This window comes from Callospermophilus lateralis, chromosome 3 (genome assembly GCF_048772815.1).
Source record: "Callospermophilus lateralis isolate mCalLat2 chromosome 3, mCalLat2.hap1, whole genome shotgun sequence".
NCBI lineage: Eukaryota > Metazoa > Chordata > Mammalia > Rodentia > Sciuridae > Callospermophilus > Callospermophilus lateralis.
In genome coordinates this window covers 192,203,020-192,217,845 of record NC_135307.1, presented here as the reverse complement: position 1 = coordinate 192,217,845, position 14,826 = coordinate 192,203,020, and the positions used below count along the sequence as shown (strand labels likewise).

The 14,826-nt window shown below is 43.3% G+C and overlaps 1 protein-coding gene across 2 annotated transcripts in view; it reads left to right on the top strand.

Moving 5' to 3' along the window:
* The window catches only part of Arfgef2 (ARF guanine nucleotide exchange factor 2), a 90,057-nt gene extending 79,501 nt beyond the window's left edge, over positions 1 to 10,556 (top strand). For both annotated transcript variants that reach the window (XM_076851981.1, XM_076851980.1), the window contains exons 36-39: positions 2,269 to 2,437; positions 3,846 to 3,984; positions 5,721 to 5,838; positions 6,941 to 10,556. In XM_076851981.1, the coding sequence (XP_076708096.1) occupies positions 2,269 to 2,437; positions 3,846 to 3,984; positions 5,721 to 5,838; positions 6,941 to 7,117 (603 nt within the window). In that variant the 3' untranslated portion in view covers positions 7,118 to 10,556. The remainder of the gene's footprint in view (positions 1 to 2,268; positions 2,438 to 3,845; positions 3,985 to 5,720; positions 5,839 to 6,940) is intronic.
* The last annotated feature ends 4,270 nt before the right edge of the window (positions 10,557 to 14,826 follow it).

Genomic DNA, 14,826 nt, shown 5'->3' with positions numbered 1-14,826 from the left:
CCCTTTTTTAGGTGTGTAATCCCATGTTTTTTGCATATTTGCAAGTTGTACAGACGTTGCCATTGTCTGATTTGAGGATATTTTGATCGCTGTAAGAAGAGATGCTGTGCACACCAGCAGTCCTGGCCAGTCCCTCTCCTTCCAGCCCCTGCTTGGCTGCTTTCTGTCTCGATGAATTTGCCTCTTCTGGACTTTCGGAACCATACAATCTGTGTCTGGCTTCCTACTTGGCAGAATGTTTCTGGGTTCATTCACGTTACACAGTGTCCATGTATCAGCACCTCATTCTTTTATGTCTGGCTGGACACCAACCCTTTAGCCACCTTTTGCTCATCGACTCATCAGTTAATAGACCTCTGGGTGGATTCCATTGTGGTTGTTGCAAATGGTACCATCACGAGCACTGTGCACAAGTTCTCATAGGACACGTGTGTCTTAGGTATATCCTGAGTGCAGGTGTCTGGCCATGTTCTTTGCCTTTTTGAGAAATTGCCAGTTTGCTGTGCCGGCAACCACACCGTTTACATCACCGCCAGCAGTGTGTGAGGGTCTGTTTTTCCACATCCCCTCGGTAGTGGTGTTGCCCTTTTAAAGTTATGACCAGGGGCTGGGGGTGTGGCTCAAGTGGTAGCGCGCTCACCTGGCATGCGTGCGGCCCGGGTTCAATCCTCAGCACCACATACAAACAAAGATGTTGTGTCCGCCGAAAACTAAAAAATAAATATTAAAAATTCTCTCTCTCTCTTTTTCTCTCTCTTTAAAAAAAAAAAAAAAAAAGTTATGACCAGAGCCGTCCTGGTGCATGTGGAATGGTGTCTCATTGTGGATGATTGGCATTGCACTAATGACTAATGATGTCGGGCAACTTATGTGGTTACTGGTCATCTCTGTATCTTTGAAAATATCTACTCAAATCCTTTGCTCATTTTTAAACTTACCTCCTGTTGATTTTAAGTTTTTATATATGCTAACATAATAGTCCCTTGTCAGGTGTGTGATTTGCAACTATTTTCTCCCATTTCATGTGTTGTCTTTTCAATTTCTGGTGTCCTTTGAAGCACAAAAGTCTTTTACCTTATCTATTTTTCTTTAGTCCCTTGTGCTTTGGTGTCAGTTCTAAGAAAGCATTGCCTAATCAGAGTCACACTTGAGGCTGTGTTCTAAGACTTTTACAACTTTGGCTCTTTTAGATCTCTGATGCATTTAGCTCATCCTTGCTAATCACGGCAGGGATCCAGCTTTCTTCATCTGTGATGTTCAGTTGTCTCAACACCATTTATTGAAATGTCTGTTCTTTCCCCAGTGAATTTTCTTGGCACTTGGGTTAGAAACCACTTGATCTATAAACTGTAAGGTTTTGCTCCTGGCCTCTCCATCTGTTTTGTGGGTGCATCTCTGTCTGTATGCCAGTACCATACTGTCCTGATTGCTGTTGCTTCCAAGTGAGTTTGCAGGTTGGGGAATGTGAGCTCTCGTGTGGTGGTGGTCTTTTTCAAGATTGTTTTGGCTATGCTGGGTCACTTGCACTTTCATATGAATTTTAGAATCAGCTTGTCAGTGTCTGCAATGGAATCATCTGGGATCTTGATAAGGATTACATTGAACTTAACAGATCAATTTGGGAAGTATTACACAGTCCATTTTTGTGACTCCTGGCTTATAAGGAAGATGGGTTTGTTTCTGGAAATATCAAGAAATTTAAAAAAAAAAACACCCTAATTATGTCTCAGATTTTAGGCAACATGTTCAATAAAATTTTTGAGCATTTCATCCATGTTTTGTAGTTTTTTCTTTCACAGTTGAAAAATACAGTCATTGAGCTTACTGGTTATATATCATCTGACTGAAGGTCAGGATGTCCCTTAGATTTGCTTACCAGTTTCTATCTTTTGGTTACTGTGCTTTGAAACGCAAGCCTTTTTGTATATTTATTACACTTTTATTTTCTTATTTTTCACTTTCTTCATGCAATGAAAAAATACAACACTGTAGTGAAATATCCAGAGACACAACACCGCTGGTCATTCAATAAAGGCAGTACTGACAAAACCAAAAAATTGGCCAGCCTTTCACCCATCACTCAGTAGCACAGGACATGCCTTCGCCTACCTGTGAGCAAGCTCCAGATGGAAATGGTTGGGGCATTGAGGACTAGAGGGCATCCTGCAAGAAGATCACCTTTGGACAGTCCCCACTGCCTTTGTCCACTCTCACTGTGTCCAGAATCACTGCATGACTTCACTGAGTTCTTCTGTCATCTTTCTTCAGCAAGACACACTGGATGCAGATATCCACATCGCCACGGAGGATCAGGGCATGTACAAGTACATGTCTTCCCAGCACCTCTTCAAGCTCTTGGACTGCTTGCAGGAGTCCCATTCATTCTCAAAGGCCTTCAACTCCAACTATGAGCAGCGGACTGTCTTGTGGCGAGCAGGTGAGGCCACGCTGGTTACCAAACTAAAACATTAAAGCCTTCCAGATATTTCTGGTATTTTAAATGTAGCTCAAATAATTTAGACATTTTTATGTTTGACTTTGGGTAGATTTCATCCCAGTACCAAAACACTGCCTGGCACATGATAGATTCTCAGGAAGTATTTGATGGAAAAGCAAAATGAAAGTTGGAGAATTTAATTCTCTTGGTGGTCATAAATTTTACATTAAAAGTTAATTATGACATGGGCTGGGGCTGTAGCTCAGTGGCAGAGCACTTGCCTAGCATGCATTAGGTACTGGGTTTGATCCTCAGCACCACATAAAAATAAACAAATAAAATAAAGGCATTCTGTCCATTTACAACAACAAAAAAAATTTTTTTAAATAGTTATGATATGAAAAGTGTGGTGTCTTAAGAAACAGTATTCATACAGTTTTCTGAGGCTTTAGAGTTTCTCTCTAAATCTTGCTTCCAAAAATAAATGCATAAATCCCAGGGTAAAATAATATATATATATATATATATATATATATATATATATATATATATATATATATATAATTTGTTGATAGACTTTTATTTTATTTATATATTTATATGTGGTGCTGAGAATCGAACTCAGTACCTCACACATGCCAGGCAAGTGCACTACCACCAAGCCCCAGCCCCTAAATATATATATTAAACCCATTGCCCCCCCCATGGTGAGATTCTCATTTTTTTGAATAGTCTCATTATTTGCACAAAAGTGACACTTTTTTTAGTAATATTACCATTACTTAAAATTTCCCCAAATGCCTATTTTAATCCACAAATAAGGAGTGTCATTCTAAAATATGCAGGTGTTTTATGTCTTAGTCTGTAATGAGGTTTTGCTTTTAAGACTGGTGTGCACATGTCTCTTTGGCAGATTGGTATTACTTTGTTTAGAAAACTGTTTTGGGGGGTTTTTTAAACATTTTTGTCTTTTAGTTGTGGGTAGACACAATACCTTTATTTTATTTTTATTCGGTGCTGAGGATCGAACCCAGTGCCTCACACATGCTATGCGAGCGCTCTTTCTCTGAGCCACAGCCCCAGCCCTAGAAAACTCTTCTTATATGTGCTTTAGTGGGGCGGGGGCAGGGGCGTGAATCTTGCAACTTAGAAAAATGCTAGAGTTCTTCCAAGCTGTTAACACCTGAAGAAGTAGCCAATGGTTTTACAATCAAATAAACAAGGCAGGGCATTCCTACAGAGGACAACTTCTGGAGAGTCGTGACTGCTTTCATCCAAGATCACACCTGAGCTACACTGAGGCCGTGGGATGCTCCAGTGTTTCCTAAAGGGAATAGCTGACGGGCGCTCACAGGATTCTCAGCATTGCCTTTTTTTTGCACTGCTTATATGACTGTCTGATCTCTAGGTTTTAAGGGCAAATCAAAACCTAACCTTCTCAAACAAGAAACCAGCAGCCTGGCCTGTTGTCTGAGGATCCTGTTTCGGATGTATGTCGATGAAAACCGCAGGGATTCCTGGGGTGAAATACAGCAGCGACTTTTAACGTAAGAAGATTGGTTTCCCATTGCATTTGTATCTGTCATGTACAGAACACATGACACAGCACTGTGAATTGAAGAGCAGGGGAAAGATACCTATAGGCTGGTGTTCCCACACTCTGTCCTGTTGGTGTCCTGAAGAGAGGTCAGGGCCTCCTCTGTTTCACTCACAGACCTCCCTCAGGCACAGAATCATGAGCAACAAGAAGCTCTGCAGCCTGAGTCTGCAGGCAGGAATGAGTTCCCGACTCTGGCTGTAGCCCTTTAGCTTTGGCCAGGTCAGTGCCCTCTTGGGACTAGGTCCTCTTTAGAGTTGTTGTCAGTCCACATCCCATTATTCCTCCTTTCCAAGAAAAATGAATCACATGGATACCAGGAGATGCCTAGTCGTTCAATGTAGATATGCACATGTGGGGAGACAGTGGCACCCCAGAGAAAAAAGCCCAGACAGAAAAGTACAGTTTTGTAACCCACTTCCTGTCCATCAGCAAAATAATGATGTCTGCGCCTCTTTGAACCCAAGGCCTTGTGCATGCAAAGCATACTCCACTGCCAGACACCCCCTGGCTCGCAGCCTCGCTTTGCCTCTTTAAGATTTAAAAATGATGACGTGAAGCACTGGAACCACAGGGTCGGTGATGCCCACAGTCCCATGCACAGCTGGTGGGGGTGCACAGTGACATGATCTTTCTGAAAAGCAGTGGGATTATATACCAAGAGCCCTAAAATGTTTACTCTCCTTGATTCAGTAGTTCTATTATTATAGAATCTCTTTATTTTAGAAATATGAACCAGGATTCCCACAGAGAATACTTACTGTAGGTGTAATTTAGTAAAAAAATTTAAACAGTGGAATGAATAACTAAATTACAGTATAACCTCTGATGGGATACTTACAGCCAGTAAAAGTGAAATTTCTCAGGTCTAGGGAAGGAGCTCAGTGGTAGAGCACTTGCCCAGCATGCATGAGGCCCTAGGTTCGATCCCTAGCACCAGACCCAAGGGAAAAAACAAACAAACAGAAGTATGCCAAAATATTGTCATATATCCCTTAGAATGACAGAACTTTTTTTCTGTTTTATAATTTTTTGCTCCTGTCTAACTTTATGCATTTCCCAATTGTCTTACAATGAGAGTACCAACTAATAAGCTATTGCCGAAAAAAGAATTAATTAAAGAAAACACTATTGGTTCATTTCTTAAATCAAATCCAAAAGAGAATTACCTATATAGGCTCATAAAAGTTTCCCTAAAGGAGATAAAGGGTCTTAATTTTCATAAAAAAAAAAGAGGGGGTCTGTTCTCATGGACACCAAACACTGGTCAAACTAACTAATAAAGTGAATTCAAGCCATGACGGGGTTTTCTACCTCTAACATGCTAAAAAAAAAACAAAAAACAAAAAACTGTATGTGCTTTGAGAGGAAAGACAATCATGTAATAAACTAGGAATAATCAGTTCTTGTGCTTATTGCGCTACAAGCATTGCCGGATCCCAGCCCTTACCGGGTGCCAGCCAGAGCTGAGCTGTTTCTTGACAGGTATCTGTTCATCCCTGCAGCAATCCCTTGGGTTTGGTACAGTCACTTTCTCCCAGTTTGCAGCTGAAGAAACTAGGACTCAGTGATTTGCCCCTGAGGGCACAGCCAGAGTGGGTGCTCAGGGAACACTCATTGCAGGCACTGGGGGGTCCTCCCAGCCGTGAGATGCTAACCAGGTGTGCCTCTCCTTTCTCACTCCAGTGTGTGCAGCGAAGCGCTGGCCTATTTCATCACGGTGAATTCTGAAAGCCATCGGGAGGCCTGGACAAGCCTCCTGTTGTTACTTCTAACTAAGACCCTCAAAATAAATGATGAAAAGGTACAATAAACAAGTGAACTCTGATAGCTCCTCTAGGATGGGAAGTCTGGGAGGCTTTGGGGTTTTTTTTGTTTTGTTTTGTGTGGTACTGGGGATTGAACCTAGGGCCACTTTACTACTGAGCCTCATCCACAGGCCTTTTTATTTTGAGACAGGGTCTCACTGAGTTGCTGCTGCTGGCCTCAAACTTGCCATCCTCCTGCCTCAGCCTCCCAAGCGTCTGGGGTTATGGGTGTGCACCACTGTACCTGGCTGGGTGGCTTTTCATTCTGAATTGAAGTTGCTATTTTCTGAATTCTCCCAGTAATGGCTACATAACCAACACCATTCTAGATGCACTGAGGGGAAATTAACTCATTACAAACCACTGATGCCTTCAGACAGAAGGGCTTTTTCTCTGAAAGAACCCCAGTTTAGAAAGGCTAAGGTTCAAGTCACACGTGTGGCTGTTGTAACAGCACAGTGATTCTCAGTGCAGGAAGAGAGGGTTCAGATTGTGAGATCTTGGTTTAAACCTAGGAACCTGCTTTACAAAATGACAGGGCTGTTGACTTTTGGTAGCAAAAGTATCCTAATATAATTAAAAGAAGTTAATTATAAGTGAGCATGGTGGTGCAACCTGTAATCCCAGCAATTTGGGAGGTTGAGATAGGAGGATCACAGGTTTGAGACCAGTCGGGGCAATTTAGTGAGGCTCTGTCTCAAAATAAAAAGCCAGGCATGGTGGTGCAGCCTGTAATCTCAGTGGCTCAGGAGACTGAGGCAGGAGGATTATGGCTTCAAAGCCAGCCTCAGCAACTTACTGAGGCCCTAAACAACTCAGTGAGACCTGTCTCAAAATAAAATATGAAAAAGGGCTGGGGATGTGAGTAGTTGAGTGCCCCTGGGTTCAATTCCTGGTACCAAAAAAGGATACCCAATAGTTAAAATTTAATAATGCACTCAGTGGTAGAGCAGAGCATCCCTGGATTCAATCCCCAGTACCACAAACTAATAATAATAATGATTGTTATATTAGTGTTATTAGAGTACTTTTACATCTTTGGTGCAAAAAAAGAAAAAGGCCCTATGTCTAATTTTCTCTCTTCTCTCCCACCTCAAGTTCAAAGCACATGCTTCAATGTACTATCCCTACTTGTGTGAGATTATGCAGTTTGACCTGATCCCTGAGCTCCGAGCAGTTCTGCGAAAGTTCTTCCTACGGATAGGTGTCGTGTATAAAATATGGATCCCAGAAGAGCCATCGCAGGTAGCACCGACACTGTCACCAGTGTGGTAGCCCTGATCCCTGCAGGCCACTGCTGCAGCTCTGCAGAACATCCGTCAAGCCACCTCTGACTGGCACAGCTTGTGAAGAGTCACACGGAAACAAGGAGCTGCCGCCTTGGGTCTCAGATGGCCTGGATAAGGATGGCCTCTCTGCTGGCCCTATCAAAGTCCCCAACTAAGGCTTGTGGCATTTCATTACTTTGTTGTATACCCAGGTAGCACAGTTGGTGGGGATTCTGTTTCGTGGGTCATTCCATTTTACTGATCAAACTGTCAAATCTGTCACTGCAAATGCCATTATTTCCTAGCCAAGTCCCATGACTGGCTGTCAATGTTTTGTCAGAGGAAGTCACTCTCCTTGAAAATACTGAACATAGCTGTATAGGTTCGTGACTATTAGAGAGTATATTAATAAAATTTCTTGTAACGGCTAACGGCCACCTAAAATACGCTGGGTTCTTTGTTGTCGTTTGAGTGTGTCAGATAAGTCTGAGTGCTCTTGTCAGTGCCAGTCAGCTGTCGTTAGCTTAGTCTGGGGAAAGGTAGGAGAGGAGGGTTGTTTTTATGTTTTGTTTTGTGTCTGAGTGATTTTTTAAAGTATTTTACAAAGAGATATTATTGAAGATTTGATTGAAGGCAGAGTTTATTTAGAATTAAGAGCTTGCAAGGTTAAAAAAAATGTAGTGCCTCGTGGCTCTCTGTTTTAGTAACGTGGGGAGAAAAAGTCTTTAGGGAAAAAGTGAACAATTTAATGAAATGGTGGACCTTCCTTGGTGTAAGTATTTGTGGATGGGTGTTCAGTTAAAGTTTCCAGAATACATTGTTCATCTCACACACACTGAAATCTAATATATGAAGTCGTAATTGACCCAGAGTTCATTTATCTTTGAGTAAACCTTTGATTTTTACCTCAGGAGAGTGAGTGTACTGATGGTTCGTGTTGCTGCCTTGCACGGTCCTCATCAGAGGGACCTTGAGACAGAGGGACAGTAACAGTGCATGAGAAGGGTTGCTGCCATGAGCTTCCTCAGCTGACATCACGGTGGAACCAGAACAGCTGGGGCCAGCACAGGTGAACTGGGACAGTGGCCGCAGGCGGCAGGCGCCTGGCACTGGCTGCTCTCGGTGAGGAGCTGCATGCCTTGGCAAGGAGAGCTTCCAGCTCCTCTGTGCGCGGCCTGGCGAGGGGGTTCTGCGCAGCGCCGTGGCAGGGGCAGCGGCTGCACTGTGAGAAGAGAACTCTGCTCACTCTCCGCCTGGGCAGCGCGGAGTGCAGAAGGGTCTCCAGTGTGGCGGGGGACATTCAGGCTTCCACCTGCACTCTAGTCCTGAAGATCGGGGTGTGTCGATGTCAACTCTGGTGCCTTAGAAGTTAGTTGTTTGGGAATCTTATCTGTAAAATCAGATGTTTTTTCTTTCTAGAGAAGGATTTCTGGTGCTTTTGCTTATTACTGAGAGACCGATTTCTTAAGTTTCTTGTTGTTGTTTTTAACAGCCTTGAGAAATGTCCTGACTTTGGCCGGCAGTACTCTTACCTACTTTTTTCTTTCCCAAAAAGTGTTTTGATTTCTCTACCAAAGAACAAAAGCAGGCTTAGGTTTTCACCTTATTTTCGTCCGAAGGCAGGAGAAGCTGAGCAGTGGAGCAGGGAGGGACTGCGGGAGGTTTTCCTGTGCGGGAGGCTGAGCCGCGCACTGACTGGTCCTGGGATCCGCTGCATCTTGATGCTGCACTGGAAACCTGCGCCAGGCGGTGTGGCTCGTCACAACCTCCGCGAGTCACTTGTCCCCACTGACGTTTGTGCTGAGGTGTAGGTGGGAACCTGTGTGTTTGCTCGTCACTGTGTCCTGCCCACAGCTCCACCCCGACAGGTGGCTTTCCTTTCCTTCTGAGGCTCTCAGGTGGCATTTTGTTTGTCAGAATTTCTCCAGGGTCCTCCTGCCTTCTCTTTAACTTTTGCCTCTCACAGGTTGGAAATATGTCATTGTGTTTTATGACTTGCTGAAACGTTTAGGCTTGCATTTCTTTTAATTTAAAAGATTTGGGGGCTGGGGATACAGCTCACTTGTTAGAGTGCTTGCCTTGCGTGCACAAGGCCCTGGGTTCAAATCCCCAGCACCACAAGAAAAAAAATTAATTTTCAGAACGAATCCTTTAAATTGTACCAGCAATGGACCTTTTAAAGACTAGATGTAAAACCATTCAGGGTAATTTTTCTTGTCACTGGACAATGACAAACAGAGGAAATCCCTTACCTCCAGTAACAAGCCATTCAGCCTAAGTTCCTTTCTGTGAATAAGTCTGTCCTCTCGTGGTGAATGTGGCTTGGGCCACACAAACACTAGTGAAAAGGGCGTGTGCAGTCAGCAGCATCGGCCAGGATGCTATTTAGTATTTAAAAAGTCACTGAGGAGAGCAAAGCATTTCCAAGGCCTTATTTCTTTCTCAGAATGCTTTATTAAGTGTTGGTTATTTGTGCTGGGTTTCTAGAGAAAAGTTTTTGTTATAATACTGCTGCTTGAGCAATTTTGTTTTTCTTCATTGTCTGTTAGGGAAATCACCAGCTTTGGCATCTTAACGACAAACGGTGGATGGTAAATTTTATTTCTAATATGCACCTTTAATGTCAAGTATACCTTTTCCTTGTACTCTTCATGTACAACCAAAGAATATACATTATAAAAATTGTATAATATTATCTGGAAACAACATTTTCCTCTGATAGGTAACTTTTGTACAAAATGCAAAAACAAACAAATAAAAAAAACGAACCTTTTTTGTTATTCTGTGGTGATTACGGCTCTACGTTTAATAGTCTTTATAGTTATTTCAGTGATCTGCTAATAAATGCAAGTATGGCCCTCACATCCAGACGTTTGTTGTTATGATGCAAACAGGTATTGGTTTCAATAAAAGCTGGTTCCTTCTGAATTCTGTTTTAGTACCTTTGTTAAGGTAGACACAGCTTGAACTCACACGAAACCCTGGAGTTCTGCTACCAGCAGCTTTGCAGTTTGGAAAACAAAGAAACCAAAACTGAATTATTTTAAAAGAATGACTATATCTGGAAATCCTTGCTCTCAAAAAAATGACACTCATCAAAGGTGTAGTTTTCTCAGTATTCTAATTTTTTTAAAAAAATTATCTGCATATTTACATCAAATATTTCTTTATGTGCAAAATGTATGTTTTACCTCCTTAAAATGCCTAAAAGTTAGTTAATAGCTACTTTGGTTAATCTATACACAATGATTAAGTGCATTTAATATTGGTAATTTAATGAAAAGCATTCCTTGCCCAGTGGATGTATACATTTTTGAAAGATAAAGCAGAATTATATAATATGAAATGCTATGTAAAGTTTTCTATGTAAAAATATTATGTATAATACTGTTAAAATATCCCATGCTTTGATCAGGTGGTAAATCAATAAAGTTTTAAAAAGTAAACCTGTTTTTAATGTAGTGATTAAAAATATACACCAAACCACAGTTTTGGATTAGCTTGAGTCTGACCTCATGGGTGATACAAGCTTGTAGTTTTCAGGTGGAGGTAAAATTTGGCCTGTGTGTTTAACAAATGTAATTATTAATGGGAGAATATTAATTGTGGGTCTTAATTTTCATTAAAAAAAAAAAAAAGAGGTAGAAAACCCCGTCATGGCTTGAATCCACTTTATTAGTTAGTTTGACCAGTGTTTGTTTGGTGTCCACGAGAACAGACCCCTCCACTGGCATGAAGGTGGATGACAGCAGCCTGGCACGGGAGCCAGCAGGGCCCTGATGAGCAATTCTGTGGTTCACACAGATAAGGACAGTAAAATCAAGGCTCAGATTGTCTGCCTTAGAATTCAGAACTCATTCTTTCCAAAATATTCCAAATATATATATGTAAAAATATATATGTAAATCATTATTGTACTTAAAATATTCCACTGTTGCCAGGTGCGATGGCCCACGCATGTAATCCCAGTGGCTCAGGAGGCTGAGGCAAGGGGATCGCAAGTTCAAAATCAGACTCAGCAATTTAGCAAGGCCCAAAGCAGTATAGTGAGAACCAGTCTCTAAATAAAAAATAAAAAACAGATGGAGGTGTGGGTCGGTGGTTGAGTGCCCCTGGGTTCAATCCCTAGTACCAAAAAAAGAAAAAAAAATCCACTGTTGCAACTGATTGTCATCTTTATTAATTCCTTGAAGGAAAACTGCTCATTTCTGCTGGACTGTTCTCCAGGTATGTTAGTGAAGAACAAAAGTTCTCCCTCCTGGGAGGGTCAGCAGAGAGTCCCTGTCTTTAGAGCAGGCATTGCCAGGGTTTTGTTTAGAGCAGTGTTCTTCAACCTGCTGCCAACAACAGTGGTTTTTAATCTAGTGGGTAGGGGCCACAGATGCTACTAAACAACCCCCAAGCAAGGAATTTCTAGAGCCAAATGTCAGGGTGCAGAGGCTGAGAAACCCTGAACTAAACAGGCTAAACCCTTACAGAAGGCTGTGTTCAGCTTGGCAGCAGAGGTGGGCCCAGAGTCAGTCTGTGGCAGGTACTTCCTGCTTTCTTTGACTTACCTATTAAAAAAAAAAAAAAAAAAAAAAAAGATCTGCTTAGCCATCTTTTGAAGGAGACTATCCCAGGATTTCTGGGTAAGAAAGGGCCAGCTCCGCCTTGTTTAAGAAACTGCCAATTTAGCATTTTGAAAGGTGAATCAGTATTAGACGGCATTTGTACCTTGGCAACAAACTAGAATATGTTTCAGACAAAATTTTATTTCTTCAGAAGACCAGGATGGTTCATTGAATTTGACAAACGTGTAGTATGCCTGCTTTTGAATTTCAGAAGTTTGCGGAGAGCTGGGGTGTAGCTCTGTGATGGGACAGATGCTCACAGCATGCCCAAGGATGAGGTTCATCCTCATCAAGCCCCCACACACACGGAAAGTATAGAGGGTAGGAGGGAAAGGAAAAGGACAAAAGAAAATAAACGGAATCTAAATTGTTCCTGGAATGTCCACAGCAAAAGAAGGAGGAGAAGGAATGTGAAGGATTCTGCCAAAAGTGATTTTAGTATTGTAAAAAGTGCCTGTCTCCTGACGCAAGCTGCCGTTGTCTAGTGCTCAACTGAAGATTGAGCCCTTGAAGATATTTTTTATATGAGTCAATTTCCATCTCCTAGAAACTGCCAGTCCTTGCTTAAAGCTTTTGCAATCTTCCCTTCATAAACCTAATTCAAGTTTGCTTAAAGAATTTATCTTGATTAAGAAATACACATGAAGCCAGGCACGGCGGCACATGCCTGTAATCCCGGCGGCTCAGGACAAATGGGACGTGGCAATGTCCTGGGACATTTTTGGTTGTCGCAACTGAGATGGAAATGACTATGGTATCTAGTGAATAGAGGCCACGGGTGTTACGCAAGTCCAAAGCCAGCTTCAGCAATGGCAACTCAGTGAGACCCTGTCTCTAAATAAAATACACAATAGGGCTGGGGATGTGGCTCAGTGGTCGAGTGCCCCTGAGTTCAATCCCGGTGCAAAAAGACACACGAGGGGATGGGGATGGGGCTCGGGGCTCAGTGGTAGAGCACGAGAGGCACTGGGTTGAATCCTTAGCACCACATAAAAATTAAATAAATAAATAATGGCATGCTGTCCATCTACAACAACTTTTTTTTTTAAATACACATGAGTAATCCCAGTGGCTTAGGAGGCTGAGGCAGGGAGAATCACAAGTTCAAAGCCAGCCTCAGCAACTTAGCAAGACCCTGTCTCAAAATAAAAAGGGCTGGGGATGTAGCTCAGTGGTAGGGTGCCCTTGGGTTCAATCCTTGGTACCAAAAAAAAAAAAGAGAGAGAAAGAAAATACCCAGGAGGTTAGATTTTAGCTCAGTGGTAGAGCACTTACCTAGCAAATACGAGGCCCTGGGTTCGATTCCCAGCACTACAAAAAAAGAAAAGGATAGAAAGCAATATCCATGTGTTCTAGTAAACGTTTTAGCTGAGTGATTTTGAGCTTAAATAATTGCATATTGATTTTCTCCTGCTGTTTTGGGTTTTTTTGTTGTTCTTGTTAGGGGGCACCAGGGATTGAACTTGCGCACTTGACCACTGAGCCCCAACCCCAGCCCTATTTTGTGTTTTATTTAGAGACAGGGTCTCACTGAGTTGGTTAGGGCCTCCTTAAGTTGCTGAGGCTGGCTTTGAACTCTCGATCCTACTGCCTCACCCTCCCCAGCTAATGGGATTACAGGTGTGCACCACCAGACCTGGCTCCTGCTGTGGACTTTAAGAAGCAGGTAAAAATAGCACCATTCCAGAGGAGAAGCCAGTGGACAGATCATGGACCCTGGAAGGAAGAACTCTGGGCAAAAGGAATTGGTGCTGATTTTCTGCCTTTGTTGGGAATTAACCGTTTCATGCCACGTATATTACTCTTCCTTTTTTTTCCATCATGCATTACTGGGTCTCCCACACTAGGCAGGTGTCCTACCACTGAACTGCACACCAAGCCTCTAATGTCACCTTTTAAAAGTCAACATTTGGCGATGGCTCACTGTACTCCAGGCACCTAATTAAATGCTTTGCGTACAATGTCTTTAAACTTGACAGGAATCCCAAGTAGTAGGCAGCAGTTACACCCCTATTTTGTAGATGAGGAATCTGACCCAGCGTGGCCCACTGAGGATGTGTATGTGGATTGTACATCTGGGATGTGGCAGAGTGGGGACCCTGACCCAGGCTCTGTCTCTAAAGCATGGACTCTTCACCGTCACACCAACCACACTGCCTGCTGTCACAGGCTAATCTTGGGAAAACCAAGTAGGGCATCCAGCAGAACGGAGTCCTGGTCCCTAAGGAGCTGATGTTCCAAAGCTCCTGTGTGTAGGTTGAACTGCTCGGGCATCCAAACACCTGAGTCGGAAACCATCTTGACCAGACCTCTGACCTGCTTACCCAGCCCTGGTTACCTGCTTCCTTCTGAGAGAGTCCCCCAAGGCTCCTGGCCTCCAGAGGCTGCTGGTGAGGCACCATTCTGAATCTCCACAGCCCTGGGCTCCTAATGGGGTACCATTTCTCCTTACCCAGATAAAGAAAGAAAACATCATTCCGCCCCCTGCTAGGCCTCCCCGACTGAAGACTCCTCTGTTCACCATTTCACCCATTCTTCGGCCTCCAGTCCTCACAGCAGCCCCAGAAAGCATGTCTGTGGTCAGCACCATCCCTGCTTTAGATAGAGGGGCACCTGGGGCCCAGGTTGCTCAGGGCCACTGGGCTGACTCAAAGCCCTGCAGTTGGCCTCAGGGCCCACCTGTCCCACCGCCCTGCCCACTTCTCCCTCTCTCCACTGGCCCCTGCTGCTCAGTCACCCTGAGGAGCCCACACTGGGAAGGGCTGTTCTGACGCGCTGGAGGGCGGACTGTGAGAGAATGTGAGGCACTGGACACGCCCCTTGGGGGTAGAGAACCTTTTTTGGGGGGGTCACTGGGGGTTGGCCCCAGTGGCACTTTACCACTGCATTATAGTCCCAAGCCTTTTCATTTTTAAAATTTTGAGCAGGGTCTTATGGGGTGACGGCCAGTGTCTCAATGGGGGATTCTTCTTCCTGCTGAGGAGGGTATAAGCCACCTGAGAAATTAAAGTCTGGAATAATCAGTGAAGAACAAAAGACAGAGAGCCAGAAATACACTTTCAAAAGCAGAGCCCCTGGTAGACACCGTCCACACAAGAGCTGG